Here is a 19,222-nt window from a genome sequence, read left to right as displayed (position 1 = left end):
GTTAGGGGTCATAATAAGAGATTAGTACATGGAGTGTATCTTTATTTGAAGGTGTTTCTAATGTTTACATATACTTTTTAACTTTAATGATGAAGCAGCATCTACCCTTTTTCTTCTGCAGTGCTGTTGGTATTGGGTTTTGTTTCCAAGAAAATATTGTTATGGTTGGACACCTTCCTTAAATCAGCCTTGTAAAAATTCTGCTTGTTTGTTGGTGGCTAAGATAGACATTGTGCCTGGACTGGTAAATGGCTGTGATTCTTTGACAAGCCTTCCACATGTTGTAGCACTTCATTGATCAAGCTAATAATTTAATGCTTTGTATGAAATAACTAAACCCTTTCTTAGCCCTGGGTTCAAGCCTATTTTCCTTTGCTTTTAAGCTTTGATACACATTTATACGTTTTTGTCTGAGTTTAATCATTTGTGTTAAGTTAAATGCTTTCTGACTGACTGCCTTTTAGTTCAACAGTCAGCTAAACTCTCTTGTCTTGGGGACCTAGTATTTACTGTCTTAAATTATGAAACCCTCCACCCAGCCCCCACTCCCGCTCCCTCATCCCACTGCCATGGACTTACCTGGAGAGAGCTGCTCACGCTGCCTGGCTGCCCATGCATGTGGTGACCTTTGTCTGATCACCCTCCTCCTGTTCCCCACAGTCCCCTTGCAGGCTGGAAGTCTGCTAGCCTGCAAGGGAAAACCGGCTGTTTTCTGCAATTTTTCTCCTTACAAGGCAAAAACCTGCATTTTTCCATGGTGAACGGAAAACCCAGATCCCTGGAAATACGTGATCTAGTGGAAATAGTAGAAGACCAGATTACTTAAGAGTAGTCTCATGTGGCCCTCAGTTCTTATGCATTTGATTAGCATGGTAACCTTAATTCTGGCATTTATCTCAGGTACTTGACTTCGTAATGCTTATTTCCTCACCATATGAGTACCTGGTCACTTTCTTTGTAATAAGCAATAGCTATTCTCTTAGTTTTGGTGAAATTAGCCTATGATAAACATTTCCAGAAGGCATCTGAGGTCAAGAGCTTAGTCTGGTTCAATAAGGAGATTACACTTGTAGAGAGAAATTCCAAAAAATCAAAACATAGTTATGTAGAAATAATACGAACCCACATGCTTCATAAGATAAATTAATCATGAATGTCATGAATGCTAGCACTTTTTCAGTTCTTTAATTCCTGTGATGGATGGTACCTGAATTGTTTGTGTTGATACAACTTGGGTTCTTTTAATAGCCTATTTAACCTTGTTCTGAGGGATTGTAAAGAAGCTTGTACACTTGATGCCCATGCTGCATCTTAATCCAAGCTTTGTGATTATGGCTCTGAACTATGTTTGTGTAGGTGGGATTTAGAAGTACATTCATATTGGCACGTTATTTGGTGATGTCTAATACCTTGTTAAGGCATATTGTACCAGCCCGAGTTGAAGACAAGATATTATTGAATAACTGGCTAGCATAGCTACCTGACCAAAGTTCTTTAGTAGAAATGCAGCTATCTAAGACACATTTATAATTAAATTGTTCCATGATCAGCACAAATGATTTTTGACAAAAGACCTCTTGTTTGAAATAAGTTGTCTCCTGAAGTTTGTGCTAGACTGCAGTCATGTTCTTGTGGTGCTAGGTACTCTACTTGGCTAAACTTACCAATTCATGGTTTTCTTTGGTCAGTAAAATGTTTCTGTATAGTGAATTGGCATTCTGTAAACATGTTATTGCATATGTGTGCATACCCAAACTTTGCTTGGTGTGCGTTTCCTCCTTGCACAGCAAGTTTTTTTAATGATAGCTATAACATAACAGCTTGTACTTGTACAGATGTAATCAACCCATGTCTTTAGGTAGTCTGATTATTTTAAATGAACCTGCAGCTTTTTGCTGTTAGCAGTAAATGTTCCAGTCTCGCTTTTCTGCCCCCATCTTCTTCCCCACCAAAAAAAAAGAGAAAATACAGGTTACTGTCAAACAGCTTAACATATTCCTCCCACCTTTTTTAAAGTTCATTGACACTTTTTTGCTGCCTCTGAGGGTTCCCTTTCTCATTTTTAATACTGCTGTAGGAAGAAGTATTAAAGTGTGATCAGATTTTTGGATTATGTGAGTTTTTTTGTGTAATGTGTGTGGTTCTTTTTTCTCAAATATCACCTACTAAATACCAGTTTTAGTTGCAAAGGTGCTAGACCTTCTCAGAATACCAAGTCGACCTGTTGGTTCATCATGCATAGTGAAGGATAGCAATGTCTCCATGACTCATTGAAGAACACTTTTAAAAGGCCTCTGATGCAAGTAGAAAACGTGTAGTGGACACTAATTTTGTAAATTCTTTTATAACTCTTCAGGTCGTGCATTAAAACAGTTCTGTTATGGGTATTTGTAATCAGTAGACTTCCATTAGGTATACAGTCTCCTTTGTGAGAAGACCTCTAAAGAAATGTGTGGGAGTGGAACCTAAATCCTATCAATTCCAGGTTTCTTGTAATTGTGGACATAAGTATAGAGCAAGTTTTTAATTTGCTGACAGTGTTGGTCGTGATTACATCATAGCACCAAACAATCGTGCTATGTGTTCCTCAAATAACTCGCTTCCTCTCCTGCTTCTGACTTCTATAGATTTTTTCCATATAAATGCCATTGTAGTGAACAAGAATGTATTTGGTAGCTGTGTTGGTCTGAGACTAAAAGAAATGCAAAACTCTAGAACTCTTGGTTCAGAGAGACCTTTTATTAGACCAACTAAGAAATCATAAATATTTTATTATTAAAAATGCCAGAAATATTAGTTTTATTGTGGTGAACAAACTTTTTGTTCTTCTAGGGGTCTAAGATCAATTTCTAGCTGAAAAGGCAACCAATCTGTCATTCAAGGCTTTAACTGTTCATTTAATATGTTGAAAATGCACAGCACAAACACTTATAGTCCTGTATGCATGGAATGGTTAGATTTGACCGTCTACATGGAGACCTACAAAAACTTTGTACATGCAGAATGTTTAGGTCTGACACCAAAAAGTGGACAGGGATGGCATCTGCCTTAAATGTTTGGGTTTACAGATGAGGGTAGTCTGAGTCTTAATACTCAGAATCTTCTCATAAATGCACCTTTATTTGGGTCTATTTGACTTTTATTTTTCTAACCCCTTCTTCCCTCCCCCATCCCAGAATTCTTTTCCCCAGGTGCATGCATCTAACTTGACCTGAACTAGTGTAATGTAGAGCAGGTTATAGAAACTAGTAAAGCCCACACACTACCCTGTTCCATAATACAGAAGTTGGAAGATGTAGCTTTAAAGTCAAGCAGTTATCCTATGTTGTATGGCAGATTTCTAAAGTATTAGGCATTGTACCTCATGGGAGATTATTAGTATAAGCGTAGAAAACGGTCCAAGATGAGGTCCTTTTCCCACTCCCCCCCCCCCAGCACGGAGGATGGGGGGAGGAAAGCCTCATCTTGGATTTGAGTACCTGTGCAGGGTAGTTGGTGGCTCAGCTCTGGGCCAGGGTGGCTCATGAAAGAGGGGGCTCACAGCCTGATGGGATGTGGAAGAGACTGCAGCCCATCCCAACTGGACTCTGAGCTGCCATTGCTGCTTCTGCCTGATGGGTCCAGGGCTGGGGCTGCAGCAGGTGGGCACATAGGGGAGGGGGTGATAGGTGCCAGGGGGTCAAACACAGGCACAAAGGAGGGTTGGGGAGCAGGCATCAAGGCAGGGCAAGGGTGAGACGGGGGGGCAAGGGTGAGACAAGGGGGTGGGCAAGGGGTGAAGGTTTTGCCCTTTGCCCTATACTGGTTTCCCTGCCACAGTGGTGGGGGGAGTATGAATTTAAGATAACCCTCCAAGAATTAAGTTTGTACATGGAAAAGTATAACACATGATTTTCCATGTATATAATTTCATTAGTAGATAGTTGTAATTTTGAAATAGTCTTGGATTTGGGTAAATATGGTAGCTCAAGAAAAAAGTACAGCTGGCTGTGGCAAGCAGGGGCCATCAAGATACAGGGATACAAGGTGCATATAGTATGTGGGGGGAAGAAATGTATCTGGAATGTGGAATGCAGAATTCTGTTTCTTTCCTCCCCTCAGTTCTGGCACAGAGAGCTGCTATTATGCAGCAGTTTACTTTTCCTCAGCCCACCCACTATCTGTTCAGCCAAAAGCTATGGATTTAATACTTTTACTGAAACTGGACTCTACCCCTGTTCTTTGCTGGACTAGAAAGAAGCAGTAGCACTGTCTCCATGCTTCTGTTCCAGCAAAGAAAGCCAGCTTCCTCACTTAAGACATGCACCCCAGTTTTGAAGGACTGTTTTGTGGGGGGGAGGAGAAGGTGCATAGGATATGTGAGTAAACAGTAATATGCTCAGGTGTTGATACCTAGATGATTGTTAGCTGCCAATGTTGGGGAGGGGAGATGAGATCCTATGCTGCATTAAGAGATGGGGGAACTGTAAATGTTACTGTAAAAGGCAGCAGTAAAGCTTTATCTTGGTAGGATAATGTACGATTCTGGTCACCGATGTTCACGAACTATGTATTTAAACTGGAGCTGTGCATGGAAGGGCTACTCTTTTCTTCTGAAAATGCCTACTTTACAAGAGGGGTCTAAAAGAATTTGTCTCAGCGTATGGAAAATATTGCTACACGGGTATTTTGCTCTCTAGAAATGCATCGGAGGAGTAAAAAACACTAGTGGGGCAGAAGGGAAAAGGATAGTATTGGCATAAGAACAAGCAGCCATAGAAATTTCTGTCTGGATATTAGGAGGAGGCTTTCAGTAAGAAGGGTGGGGAAGGAAGGGACAGAACAATTTTAGCTAGCTTTAAGATGCATTTTGAGTTTATAGAAAATATTTTGGCAGTTGCTCAGAAACCATTTCTTCTAATATGTAGAAGCTAAGTGTAAGTTTTTAATCCTTTTTTAAAATGCTAATACAGGTTAAGTTCAGATAAGGCTTAGCTTGTATCCTCTCTATAATGCTCAATGACTAGAACTACATTAAACACTTAAGAACAGCCAAACTCAATTTCATTGCTCTTACTTTCTCTACTCCGAGTTCAACTGCTACTTTATCAGAAGAAAATTTAATAGGCATGGAATGGTTAGTGTAAGTAAATTAGTCAGGTATTTTATAAAACCAGTACTTCACCTAAAATATTTGTCTATGGCAGTATCTGCTACTTTAGTAAGTGTGCCTTGTATTTATGGGGAGACCTAGAAGATTATAAAATCCCTTATGGGACATGGGGATGTGTTGCCTCTTCAGGCTGTTCATAATATCATAGATGAAACGTTTGCCTGTGTTTTATATTTGCATAATTGGGTGTCTGAAAGGACTGTGCACAGCTTCAGTCCCTGATTTGATTTGGCCTGATTTGGTGGCCGAATCTCTGAATCAAATCGCGAGACCCTTTAATCTCTCTGAATCAAATTGGAACCCTCTGAATTGATTTGGAGAGATTCAGAGATTTGGACCTAGACACAGCTTTAAATGCTTTTTCTACATGCCTCAAAGTACCATGCGGCTAGCAAACGCTGTGATGCTGGATCAAATGGAACGTCCCACAGAAGCGTAGGGGGCTCCCCAGCATGCTCGGCAGCAGACCCGGAAGTGGACTGCTACCCATGCACTCCCTAGTAGGCCCGGAAGTGGACCAGAAGTACTTTGCTGCTGAGCTTGTGGGGGGGCCTGCACTCCTATAGGTTGCTCCATCCACCCCAGCATCACAGCGTTCATGAGCCGCATTGTTATCTCAAGGTACATAGGAAAAACTTTTAAAGATGTGTCTGTGGCCGAATTGTTCATTCTCTGAATTGGCATTGAATCTTCAGATTCAGATTCGGCTGAATCAAATCAGGGACAGTGATCTGAATCAATGAATCAAATCACTGTCTCCGATTCAGGCTGAATCTGAATTGAATACGGCCTGCTTCCCACACCCCTAGTGTCTGAACTTTAAAACCTTTGAAGCCTAAAAAAATAAAAGTTTACTGGAGCAACAAAGAACTTGTTTTTAAGTCATGATAAATACCTGGTGCGGCCAAAGCTTCCTGAAGGGCAGCAAAACAAAGTTAAGAAATTTGATGTTGTTTTTGTCAGCTTCACTGGTAGCCAAAATTTTTATTAGAGTCTGCTGCAGGTTGTATTAGAACAGTAGTTTTCAACTTTTTTTAATATGTGGACCCCTAAACCATTTTGAATAGATATGTGGGCCACTTTGAACTAGAAGCGTGGGTATTTGCATACTTTAGGTCATAGTCATCTTCTGTGGACCCCTTGGACATAGCCTGCAGACTCCCAGCGGTCTGTGGACCACAAGTTGAAAACTGCTGCCTTAGACCTACCTGCAGAGTTGGCAGGTCTGTGCATCAGATTAATTTGCATGAGGTTGACGGATTTTCCTTACAACCTTAATGTCTTGGTTTTCAATTGTTTTAATTAGCGGATGGTAGCTGACTGGGAAATTATACGGCTTGGCTTTGAAAAAGAGATACTTGTCCAGTAATCTATTAACTAAGGCTTTTTCAATAGCTCTCAACGGTGTAAAACTTCCTTTGAATGTTAACTGTCTGTTTAACAGTTTTCTACAAGTTAGTTGTATTTCTGTTGCATGCAGAGGCAATTGTGTTGCTAATCTGGTCAGCAATATAATCAGTGCTGTTCTAAAGATGCTGACTAGGGAAACCAGCAAAAATCTTAAAATGCTGCATTCATTTTAATTAACTTTTGCTGGTTGACCCATAAGTCAATGTGAAAAACTGCAGCAAATGAGAAACCCTAGTTAAGATAAATGCACTATCTATTCACTGTTGCCAGCCAAGTGTAGCTGACAGATGGATAAATTAAAAAAAAATCTGTCTGTTTGATTAGTAGTATACAAATGGATAAAAGTTAGGAAGTTTATACACTCAACTGTTTAAGCAATACAAAAAACTAAAGTGGGGATATAGATGGTTTAGATCTGTATAATACGTCAAACAACCTGGATGTACCAATCTAGTCTTTTGGAAACTGCTCAGAAACAGTTTCTTATTTCCAAGGAACAAAAGGTAACTAGGATTTCCTACCACAGATAGGTCACTGTTCTTGTGGCCCTTATTAGGCCCAAATACCTCAGAAAAACTGAGCAAAATGGAAACTTTTTGGCCAATTGGTGGACCAAGAAATTTAGAGCAACTGATAACCAACTTGCTTCAGATGAGAGAACCCTAGTAACAATGCTTCATTTTATTTGAAGGGGTATGGTTCCCAAGAAAACTTTTGCTCACACAGTTGAAAATTTCTATGAATAGATAGCTAGACAATCTTGATCCATGGTAACACCAGCTAGTTTTCTGGTATCATCATGGGCCATTATTTCAAGAAATAGCTCAGAAGGAGAATTTATATTGTATTCCCTCTACTTTTAAAATTAGAAGAATGATTGCACACTAATTTTACACTTAAACTGATTCCTCTTCCTTTCCTTCTCCTCCTCTCTCCCCCTGCTAGTTTTCCTGAAGTTGAGACAACACAAATGAATGACCATCTGAACTGTTAATATTGTACCACCTTCATGTGACTTGCTAATATTCTGCCTATGCATTTAGTTGGGAAAGGTACACTTGTTCTATGACGTGAAGGAAACCTGTGTGTGTATCCATGGTTTTCTGTTTTCTTTTTCTTTATAGAAAGCCACAAAGAAAACTGATAAACCCCGGCCAGAGGAGAAGGATGACCTAGATGTAACAGAGCTCAGCAATGAAGACCTTCAAGAGCAACTTGTGAAATATGGAGTAAACCCTGGTCCTATTGTGGGTAGGTTAATAAAGCTATTGAATATTACACGTGTGTGTATTGTGCCTGCCTTGTACAGCCTGAAATAAAAGGGTAGCAAAGTAACTTGAATATTTTTTTTTAAAGTGTATATTTTGCTTTTTTGTTGTTGAAGGTAATGGCAGAAATACTACAGTAAACTCTCTGGTAACCGGCACCTTACAAGCAGACATGCTCTGTTAACCGGCATGTCGGCTTGTAAGGAAAAGTGAAACCGGAAGTGCCCACCGTGGCACTTCCGGTTTCTCTGAGCCCCCACAGCCCAGGGCAAAGCAGCCTGTGCTGCTGAGCCTCCATGGCCCAGGGGCATATCAGGCTGTGTGGGGTCCTCCTCCCTGTCCCACAGGGCCCACGGGAGGGGCAACAATGCTGCAGGAGGGACACCACAGAGGTGGTGTGAGAAGTGGCAGCCGGGGCTACTCAATTAACCGGCGTATTTTGATATCCGGTGTCCCCCATTCCCAGCGGATGCCAGATAACAGAGGTTTTACTGTACCAAAATGAGTCTCCTGCAACAGAACTCATGGAGGAGTGATGTTGAGAAACTGAGGGTTTAAAAATAACAAAGGCAATAACTTACGGTATCCTGAATAGGGATGTGGGAAGTTAAACGTTTAAACAGTACGTAATGGTACACTGGTAATGCATTACCGGTATAAATATAACGTTTAGCATGGGGTGTAGTACAGCAGGGAAGGGAAGTGGTGCAGTGCCTCAGGAACAGGAAGGTAGTAGGGCAGGCGGAAGGGAGGGAGGAGTGAAGAGCAGGGGAGCAGGAGGGGTGAAGAAGAACTAATACCCATAGCTAGTTTGCTCCCTCCCTCCCTCCCTCCCAGCAGGCTGGTGGCTGCAGTGGCCTTGGAAAGCCCCTTGCCAGCTGCTGCCTACAGCTTTGCGTGGACTGCTGTCTGGCAGGGTTTGCTGCTACCTCCTCCACTCTGTCAAAGGCCCTGGGGAGAGAATCCTAGCAGCAGTTGTGTCCAAGTGGTCTGTGTGCGGTCCCTGGTTCCCTGTGCTGCTCTGGGCAGGTGGCTGCAGCCCCTCCCCCACAACAGGGTGCGGTAGGTGTCAGGGTGGGACTCCACACCCTCTGGTGGGACTAGGTGTGTGTGATCTGTTAACCATTTAACTGATATAATTAGAGATGGTTAAATGGATAATTTTTAAGTGATATTTACATCCGTAATTCTGAACACTGAGTAGCTCTAGGTCCATAACACAGGATTCAGAAGTATTTTGCATCAGCTTGCTGTACAAGACAAAACATGGTGAGTAGTAAAGTTAGGGAGGTATTGAGCTCCACTTTTTCTAACATTGCAGTTCCCATGCATCATACTGATGCATTCCTTGGGCCCTGCATCCTCCCCCCCAGATGAATAATGTTAGAGTGTAACTGCAATGAAGTGCAGGTTTGTGGGCCGGTAACTTCTTTTATGGGGTTCTTGGGATGTATCTAAATTGCTGGTATAGATATACGCTTGTCTGGTCTGTTCAACAGTGCTCTAATGAAACTGTCAGCTGTAGAAATGTGTTGGCCCAGAACAGGTGTAGGCAAAATACGGCCTGCAGGTCAGATCCATCCCACCAAGGGATTCTGTTCAGCCTTTGGCAGGTCCCTTGGCCCCTCCCAGCCCAAGTGCTGGTGGGGGCAGCCTGGGCTTTTGCATGTCTAGCTGGTTCTGCCACCCAAGGGTGTGTGGCAGGGCAGGGGCAGGCATGGCAGCTAGACTCGGCTTCCTGGTAGCCCCTGCAGCAGTACCTTGCTCTGCTGGCCACTGCTGCTCACCCACTACCAGGGTCACTGGAAGGAGCAAATGGGCAGGCAAGGGCTCCATGGAAGCCACCCCGGGACCTCTGCAGGCAGGGTGTACTCGGATAGAATGGGTCCGTGGGTGGGCAGGGAGCAGCATCTAGGAGTGGGAGAGGTGGGCAGGGCCGGGGCCAGAATCGCATGGCAGTGACAGCACTGGGCCAGGGTTTGGGGCAGAGCCACAATATCCCTGCATGTTCCTGCCTGCGGAACCAGTGCCCATCGCAGGGATGTGCAGGGAGCAGATTGCGGATGGGCCTGAGGCCAGATAGGATCAGTTGCTTCCCCCCCCCCCCCTTTCCCTTCCTAGCCTGCAACAGCTCTTTAAGTTGCCCTCCAGATCAAATAATTGCCCACTCCTGGGCCAGAGGCACCTGAGGCAGAAACTATCTCATGGTATGTTGTTGAAAATTGAATTAAGTTACTGCTTCAGTTTAGGGAGTGTGACTACATGGAACCAAACCAGCTTTCATGGCTTCATGGTCTGCCATGTAACGTATGAATTACTAGAATCTCCCATTAATGAACACCTCTAGGTATTGTGTATGATACTTTGACCCCACCTTCTCAAACAGTTTCTTTTTTTAGTTTCTTTCTAGACCCATAGTTAAAATACAAATGGTACTGGCTTGATGTTTTTACTATGGCTTTTGAGCTCTTGAGGTTTTGCTAGGCTGGAGTTTGAATTATAGTAGAGTCAATTACCTGAACACCAGTCTTCTTAATGCAGGCCATTTTACCAACTGCACACAATGAGGACAAATGAATGCAAGGGCATTCAAAGGAAAATTACTTTAATTATGGGGGTGGGGTTTGGAATTAAAATACTGTATTTAGTTTAATACAAGATGAGGTTTGTTTCTCCAATTGGCATTTGAGGAAGAGGGGGCTAGAGCTCCTTGTCTTGTATATGCATACAAGGAAACTTCATTAGATGTATTAAATTCATTAAATGCAATAGCAACAGGTGCTCAGTAATGGAAACTACTTATGAAGTTGATTTAAATGCAGCCAATACTGAGCACGGAGTATAAAACACATGACCCATAGTGTTTTATAACATACCTGTTTTTTAATTTTGTGTCAGTCCAAATTAGTCATATTGGTTCCATATTCCGTCTACTGAGCAGAGCTCGATTGCTCAGGTCCATGTGGTGTTACCATGGACAAGCATCTTGCCTCCCAGACTCTTTAGCCCAGGGCTGCAGATACTCCCAATCCATGGCAGGCATCCCATGTGCAGGCCCCAAGCCCAGTGATCTTGGGGTTCAGATTCCTCCAAGTCTTGTTTGCTTCTTGGCCAAAAGGCCAAAGGAGGCAGCGAGGGAGAAATCCCCCATTTCCATGGACCAATACTACTTTCCACAGTGGTGGTGATCATAGTACCTCCTCTGCCAGGTAATGCCATGATGGGAACCTCCCAGAAAGATTTATGCACAGTGAAGAAGATTGGGTTAGTGCTAGTCCATCTGAATAAGATGTAGTATCCATTACATACAGTTCTCCTCAGCCTTGACTCTTTCAGGTCATGGTAAGCTAATACACTGAATACATTTTGATTTCTTCTTCACTCCCACAGCTGAGCTGTGCCTTTCCCCATTTCTGATTATTCTTGTTTCTTCACCAGCTTTGATTGTCTGGCAAATATCACCAAGTGGGGCCCCAAACAGTTCATCTAGATTTTCTATTACCTTCTCTCAGCCTGTTGCATATGGCTAGTGTGGTCCCGCCCTCCATGAGATGGAGCCGGACCAGCTTGCCTTGCACTTCACTGCATATAAATTTTTGGAGGATCCTAGAACTCATGACTAGAACACCAGGTTCCAGTGATGAGTGGTGGGGGCGCTAATTAGCACATGGATCTTTTTGGTAGGTATCTTGAGTACATATACTGAGCATTGTTGAGGTATGGGGTTACTATGGCTTGAAACACAGTTGCCTCTGCTGGGGCCCGGCCCAGTGAACTTGGGAAATCATCAGTCTTTTGGCTTTGGTCTAACATCATACGTAGTTTGTCCTATATATAAGTAGGTAGAAAAATACTGCTTAAAACTAGGTAAAAGAAGGTAAAATGCATCAATTCTGGATGAATTAAATTACTCCAGGCATGTGTATGTCAAAACCAGTGTTTTCAGATTTGCTCCTCACTTTCATGTGCTCAGCAAGAGCAGGGTCTGATAGTAAAATTGTGGTGGGGGAGCTGCAAGGGGGTGGAAGTTGCAGGCAAGGGAACCCCAACTGGATTTAATTTCCCTGCTATATCAGTGAAAGGGGGGCAAATTCAAGGCAAGCCTCCAGTAATTAGGTTCTGTACCTGGACAAATTTTATAATTTTTCCCTATATAGAATATAATGTGGGGGGGGGTAGTCTTATATTCGGGGTCATTTTTTATATTTGAGTAAATACAGTAGATGGCAATATATTTGTGTTTCAGCTAAAGAAACATGCATTAAGTGAAAATGTGATTTAAATAAGCAAGTTTTGATTATGATTATTTTGAACAGTTAACTCTACTGTAGTGCTTAGCCTCATCTCTTTCTAAAACAGAATAGTTAGGAGAATAGAACTTAGTTACTTGCTTCATTTGGATTGTTTATGAATAAAGCTAGCAGAACTAGTATTTTTTTAATACTTAACTGTGAACCATGTACCTGATGGGACTAGTGTTCTTGTGTAAATGGGTAATAGCAACGAAAGGTGGTTGTGTACACAGAACTGGTGACCCAGTAAGATTTCTTGAGCCATGTATTTTCTTTTTCTTGATTTATGTCTTTTTGGAAATTGTAGGCAAGCTGAACCGGTGTGTTTAAAAACTATACAGATGCAGTATGATGGTAGGCTTATTGGATAAGGCATAAAATGAATATAGTTTGTTTCCATTGATTCTGTAAAAATACTAGCTGTAAAATGACTGTTACCATGAATTTAATGTGTGGAAATGTTTAACTCAAGAGCTTGTGGCTCTAGTAAAGATACTGAAGTGTATTTCTCTTATTGCAGCATACCTGGTCCCATTTGGGATTGTGGATAGAGCACATGAGTGATTTAGCGAGGCCTATTATTGAGTAGATATATTGCGTCTTCAGTAGCTGTTTACTTTCTAAGAATGTTTGGCCAGACAGATTGACAAGTCATAATCTTCTATCATTTTGAATATGTTTTATCTTATAGCTACTACAAGAAAGGTCTATGAAAAGAAATTGCTGAAACTGATGGAACAAGGCCCCGAGTTGAAGTCTCCAGCACCTCTCCCAACACCAACAATTTCTTCATCTGCTGAGAATACCAGACAGAATGGAAATAATGATTCTGACCAATACAGTGACAATGAAGAAGGTAAGATGGTAATGGAAGGTTAAATGTAAATGAATGGCTTTAGGGATGAGCAAGTGTGTAATAGATAGTATGTACATGCAAAGGCATTTCAGGTTTGAGAATTAAATTAAGTGATTGCTTCAACTTGGGGATCATAACAACATGGACTAGAAAGCAGCCTTCTGGTTGTATGGTCCCCCACTAGTTTTACCAGCATGCTCTGATTTTAGGTTTGAGTTGTCACATGAATTACTATAATATTCCATTGATGATCTTTAGGTATTTTGTGTGATTCTTTTACCCCACCTTCTCAATTAAATATAACCTCCTTTTGCACTGATGACATTCTAAGGATAGGAATCAAAATAGCTTCCGAATCTGAGAGTAGACTTTTCTTCAAGATTAGGGCTTCTGGAGGTACACTTCCTCTTCTCCACCCCTGCATCAGAGTCCTTCTTAAGGATCAGATTTCTGTAGTCAAAGGATAGATCTGCAACAGCTTTCAAAGGGATTACAGTAACTGTCTCTGAAGTTCATAAGCAATATATCTCCTGTCTGAGCATCTGAAGGATTTTCAGATGTGAAATCCTGTTGTATCTTTCCTTCAGTAAGTATTGGGGCTTATCTGTATGTCTGAGACCTAAAACCTATGTGCATTTAAAATGCAGTAGCTGTTCCTAATTATGACCACTTTTTCAAGAATAAATATTCATGTAAAGTTGATTGAGAGCCATTCCATGTACAGACAGTCCTGTTTATACTTGAAGATAGTAAGGGCTTCATTGAATGAAAAGCAGGTTTTGAATAACTACTGGAGTGTATGTGATCCATGAGGCCCAAGGGTGCATCTTGCTGATCTTTTCATAGGGTATGGTATCGAGGATAGAGAGACATCCATGGAATTAAAGGACTATTCTTAGAAACAAGTTGGAAGAGCATCCCCTTTGACAGAACATGCCCAGCCAGGGATAGGTAGGGAATACCAGTCAGGGTTTGAAACAGTTAATAATTTTGTTACTCACAGATTCTCCTTGCATGTTTGTTTGTCTGTATTGATCTATATTTCTGCGTAATGGTCTTTCAGGGAGTTGTGGAACAGATAAACGTTCCCTTTTCGTGGGATAATTTTTGTATGTCTAGTCAAAGTTATCAATAGGGAAAGGAGGATTTGTAGACTAAATGAAATTGTCAGCCGGTAATTATCAGTTCTCATCTTTTCTGTCCAGTATTTCCTTTGATTCTAGGAAAATATTTAAAAACTAAAGGTATAGAGGGATAGCATTTATAATACTTCAGCTTCTAGGTAACTTGAGCTCTAAACCTTCCATGTAATGACAGAGGCAACTCTTGATGCCAGTATTAAGTTAGTCACTAAACGCTGCTTTGTTTCTTGTTTAGTTCCTCTTTATTAAAACAAGAAGCTCAAATATACAGTCTTGGAAATAGACTGATCATGACAAAACGTATATACAGGTATTCAAGTGAAATGTTGCAATCCTATCCTGGCCCATAGCTTATGAAGCTATGAGCTATATGATTTTTTTTTTTTCCCCCCAGAGCATTAGAAGCTTTAGCAGAAATATGAATCTGTCTCGTTTTGTTTTAAGAATATTCTTTGAAGTTATTTGTTTTGTTGAACAAATCTATTTTGGACAGTTGTCCATGGCCTTGCAGGAATTTTGGCATTTTTTATAATCAATGTGTTCTTGTCTAGGAGGAGGCAAACCAGCCTGTATTTGAGAGCATTCATTTAATTTTGACATCTAAACTTTTGGCTGCTGGAATGGACCACAATGTGAACTAATTTGGTTATAAAAATTTATTTTTTTGTTTAAACTACAAACTAGTAGTTACCTTTTTAAGAGAATTTTCTAAGGAAAAATAGTGTTCTGTCACTCTTATTTCTATTTTACAAATAAGAGCTAAAATCAGTGACTGCTTCATTTTTCAGATCCCAAGCTGGAGCTCAAACTTGAGAAGAGAGAACCACTGAAGTCCAAGACAAAGGCTCCAATAACCCTGAAGCAAAGAAGACTTGTTGAACACAACCAGGTATCCTTGTTTTTCTTATGGAAGTCATACTTTTAATGGCATTTTCTTACTGGGTGACTGCTTGTGATTGTGAATATACTCACCAAAGCTTCTGTACTTACTTTTATAGTAAAACTTAACCAATAGTTACAGCATGCTTAAATTTAACAGGCTAAACTTTTTATTGCGAGTTTGCTAGCAGCCTTGTTTTAATGCAGCACAGGAAGCTCTATAAACTAGCTATAGCTTTTGTCCAGCTGATGAGGCTCCCAACTGTGGTGGCATAGCTACCTTGATACATGTGCAAGTTAAAGCTGCAGAGAAACCAGCTTTAAAGTTGTTACACAATTTTCCAGCTCTGACTTTATAGCTGGATGGACCTTCTTGTGGTGTGATAGTTACTTTGCATGTGTAGCTGGTATAAATAAGTTGTGCAGTTAACTGGTTAATTGCACAATTTATGTAACACATAGAGGGGGCCTTTAGTAATTTTGCAAGGAAAGTCACTGTGTAAAGTTTTTAAAAATGGACACCTCCATGCTTGTCTTGGATTTTGCTGTTCATCCTACTTGCTTTGACAGGATACAAATTCTGGCATTTGTCTTTGGTATATGGTGGGGCTTTTTGTTTTTTGGGGGTTTTGTTTTAATTGCTATGTTAGTCTTCTCTTGTGCTGCATTTTGTAAGTCTCACTTTAGCGGTTCTCAAGTGGGGTGTTATGGCATCCCAAGGTGCTGCAAGACTTTCTGATGAATTGCAGCATGGGCATCACTGCTGCTACTAGGTGAACTCTTCATGCCACCTTGTGCACAGCCGAACTGAGAGGGGCTGTGGCATGAATGTACTCTCTTGCTTGCAGTAAAGTTTGATAAACCTAGAGCAGGAAAGAGTCCTTGGTCCTGCTGCAGCCTTTTTTGTTTGACCCCACACAGCATCTCCTGGAAACAGATGTGCATGGCAAGTGGAATTGTCCCCTGTGCCCCTGTTTCCAGAAGGAGCATGTTGGTGCTGGACCAAGAAGGTTGTGACCAACAGAGCCCACTCACCCCTTATTTTGGTTCACTCCATCCTCAAGCCACGAATGGACTGGGCATCATGCATCCCCATAGCTCCTTGGACCCATTTCCCTCAAATGTGATTGTTGTAGCATGAGGAGTGGGGGGCACAAGCTCTGTGAAGAAGTGACTTGGGCTCTCACCTGTGGCTCAACCTTGGCTGGCTCTCAGGACCAGCACATGCAGCAGAGAGGCTTCAGCTGGAAGGAGAGTCATATCCTTGGAGGGGAAGTTGGCATCTGATCTGGGAAGGTTTCTTCATGGGGGGGTCTAGGGCATGGGAGCTGAACTGGAGGGATGGTTTAAGCCCCACATGGTGCTGCCCCAGCCAGTGCCAAGCACAGGGAGGAATGGTCCTTAGTAGTGGAGGATGGTAGTGGAGTCCCTCCTGTAAAGTGGCCTTTCTCTCCCTTCATGATCTTTAATGTAATGGATTGGGAGCTTCTAAGGAGCAGGAGAGCCTAGGGCACAAGGTAGTTTTAAGATCTGTTGCCCAGTGTGCTTTCTGTCTTGCATTATCTGATTTCAGAAATGCAGCTGAAAATTGGGTCTGGTGTTGGCTAGGAGAGAGTGTGAAAGAGCTAGCATGTGCGTGTGAGGCAGGGATGCAAGGGAAACTGCATGTTGTCACCAATGAGCTAAAAGCTAGTAAAGCCAGATAAGGACCATGCTTACTTGCAGACAAGGGTCCTGATCTTTAGGGAGCAGAAGCTCAGCACTTCTGGAAAATCAGGCCCCTGTAAAGCAGGGGTGGGCAAAATGCAGGCTGGATGCGGCCCACAAGGCCATTCTGTCCAGCCCGCGGGGTCCCTAAAAAGCTTAGAAAATAAATATTTATCTGCCCCTCGTTGCCTGTCATGCAGCCCTCGATGGCTTCCCAAAACTCAGTAAGCAGCCCTCCGCCCAAAATAATTGCTCACCCCTGCTGTAAAGTATCTCGGTTGAATTCTGCCAAAACTGGAGTGCCTAGAACAGTGATTCTCAGCCAGAGTGCTTTTGGGCTTCATACATCAAGGTAAAAGGGAGGAGGTAGGGAGCATCTCTCTCTGCACAGGGAAAAGGATCTTTGCCTACATCTGTAGAGGGTCCTGCTAAATTCAAAGAAGTTTATGGAGGGGTTCCTTGAGTCTAAAAATGTTAAGAATCACTGCTTTAGCCAGTCGTTTAAGTCATTGTAATATGTGTTTTTTTTTTTTAATGCACTACAGCCTTGGTTACCTAGACCCGGTTGGAATGCATCTGTCAAAAAGCCATTTGTCCTGCTGGATACATTTGCATAAGTGAAGCCACAGCATCCTGTGAAGAATTGCATGTGCTAATACATGATGCAAAGTATAAAATCATACCAGTCTAACACTGCATAAATACGGCTATTCTCTTTTTATTCTACTTAATGTAATGACAGCAATTGCATATTAGTAGGATTAAGTTGCAGTTTGGAAAACTGTGCTCTATTTAATGCTGTATACTTCCTCTGTCTGTAGTGAATTTCACATGCTTGTGAGATTTTAACTGCAGACACTACCATTAATTTTTGTTACTAATATTGCTGCTTTTTTTCCTTTTTCAGAACTTATTCTAAATGTTGTTCAACCTACCAGAGGAGCATTTTTTCTTTCAAATGCACAAAAATATCCAAAACAAATGTACTCCTTTCTAGGCCTTTGATATGCCCAAATTCAATATTGGACTAGAAATAGCTTTTCTAGGCCAATTATATGACTTAAATCCAGTATCCCATGGCCCTTTCAGGCTTGGAAGGGGAATTAGTCAAAAAGTGGTCACCCTTTTGTAGTTGGACTCAAACATGGGGTATGACTGCACTAGAATATGACCCATCCATGGACTTACAGGGATGCAGACATGTGCTTGCCAATCCTGCCATCAGTGTATTCACATCTCTCTGAACCACATAGTTAGTTGCAGTCTTCAGACCATTTACTTAAAATTTGTCTATCTCTGGGTTGGGCTTCAAGGTGTGTTTTTTCTTAATATTTTGTATAGGGTTTTTTGTTTGTTTGTTTTTCCCCAGAAAGCATCTATGACCCAGTTTTAACTTAGCCACTGTCTTATCCAATTTATCTGGATAAATGATAACATGAGAGTACTGAATCTCTCAATACAGTTCTTAAAATGATGAATGGTTTACTACTTTGGTCCAAATGGACCTTTCTTTTTTTGTTTACTTGGGACAGTGGATATTTTAGTAGTTCCATCTACAGAAGCAAAAGGCAGTACAGCTATTAATAGTAGCTTATCATATGTAATATTCAAAGCTCTATAAACGTCTCACTAAAGCACCATAAACTTCTAAAGTAAGCTTTGCTTTTAGGAAAGAAAATTATTTTTGGATAAGGGCATCTCAAAGTTGTTGTTTTGTTTTGTTTTTCCCATCACCATTCTCTCCCTCAGTTCCCTTTACAGTCTGATAAGCTAGAGGAGCATAGAGGGCCTTCTTTCTTTCGTTTCTGTGCCACTCTCTCTGGAGAGGCTCAGGGTGACTTACAGGAAGAGGCACAGTTAACTGCTGCTTCAAAAATAAGGAAGGCAATTTTTGGACTGGGGCTAGAATGTGAAGGAAAGGTGGCAATTTTTGGGTTTTTCTGTTAGCAATTCTTAAAAATTAAGGTAAAACTTAATGTGATGACTCATGTAAAACACAGGCTTCAGTTTTGAGTTTCATTTAGATTGGGGTGGCTGCCCTGCAGCATGAGTGCCACAAATAGCACAGACAGCCTCTGTGTGGGGCTTGTAATAACTTGGGGAAGTGGCAGAAGGCAGAGCAGGAGAGCAGACTAAGAGCATAGGATGGGGAACAGAAAGCAGAGGAAGGGGATTGGAGTGGCACTCGGGGATAGTGTATGGCTAACTTGTGGTATGCCTGCCAAAAAGGTTGGCTTCACTGTCCTAGACGGTATGCGAGTACTTCATGAGGCAAGGGTAGGAAGCAAAGCAAAGCTAGGATTTAATTCCTTTTTGTCTCTCTGAAATCCATCCTCAGACTGATTTTAAAGTAGTTTACTAGCCCCCCAGGCACACTGCAATGCTGCGGAGCTGTTCAGAACCTTTGTATCCAACTCCTTTTGACAGGCTGCATGTTTCATAGTTTCTAGCATTGGAAGGGACCTGAGTAGATCATCTAGTCCGACCCCCTGCCATGGCAGGAAAGAGTACTGGGG

General features: G+C 41.7%; 1 protein-coding gene across 8 annotated transcripts in view; it reads left to right on the top strand.

Moving 5' to 3' along the window:
• The window catches only part of TMPO (thymopoietin), a 53,229-nt gene that overhangs the window by 13,674 nt on the left and 20,333 nt on the right, over positions 1 to 19,222 (top strand). For all 8 annotated transcript variants that reach the window (XM_019515028.1, XM_019515027.1, XM_019515025.1 and 5 more), the window contains exons 2-4: positions 7,687 to 7,813; positions 12,814 to 12,978; positions 14,909 to 15,009. In XM_019515028.1, coding sequence (XP_019370573.1) covers positions 7,687 to 7,813; positions 12,814 to 12,978; positions 14,909 to 15,009 — 393 coding nt within the window. The remainder of the gene's footprint in view (positions 1 to 7,686; positions 7,814 to 12,813; positions 12,979 to 14,908; positions 15,010 to 19,222) is intronic.

Source organism: Gavialis gangeticus, unplaced genomic scaffold (genome assembly GCF_001723915.1).
Source record: "Gavialis gangeticus isolate Ggan-Ray unplaced genomic scaffold, GavGan_comp1, whole genome shotgun sequence".
NCBI classification, from domain to species: Eukaryota; Metazoa; Chordata; order Crocodylia; family Gavialidae; genus Gavialis; species Gavialis gangeticus.
Note: the sequence above shows the minus strand (reverse complement) of the source record. Positions and strands in the feature narration are given on the sequence as shown.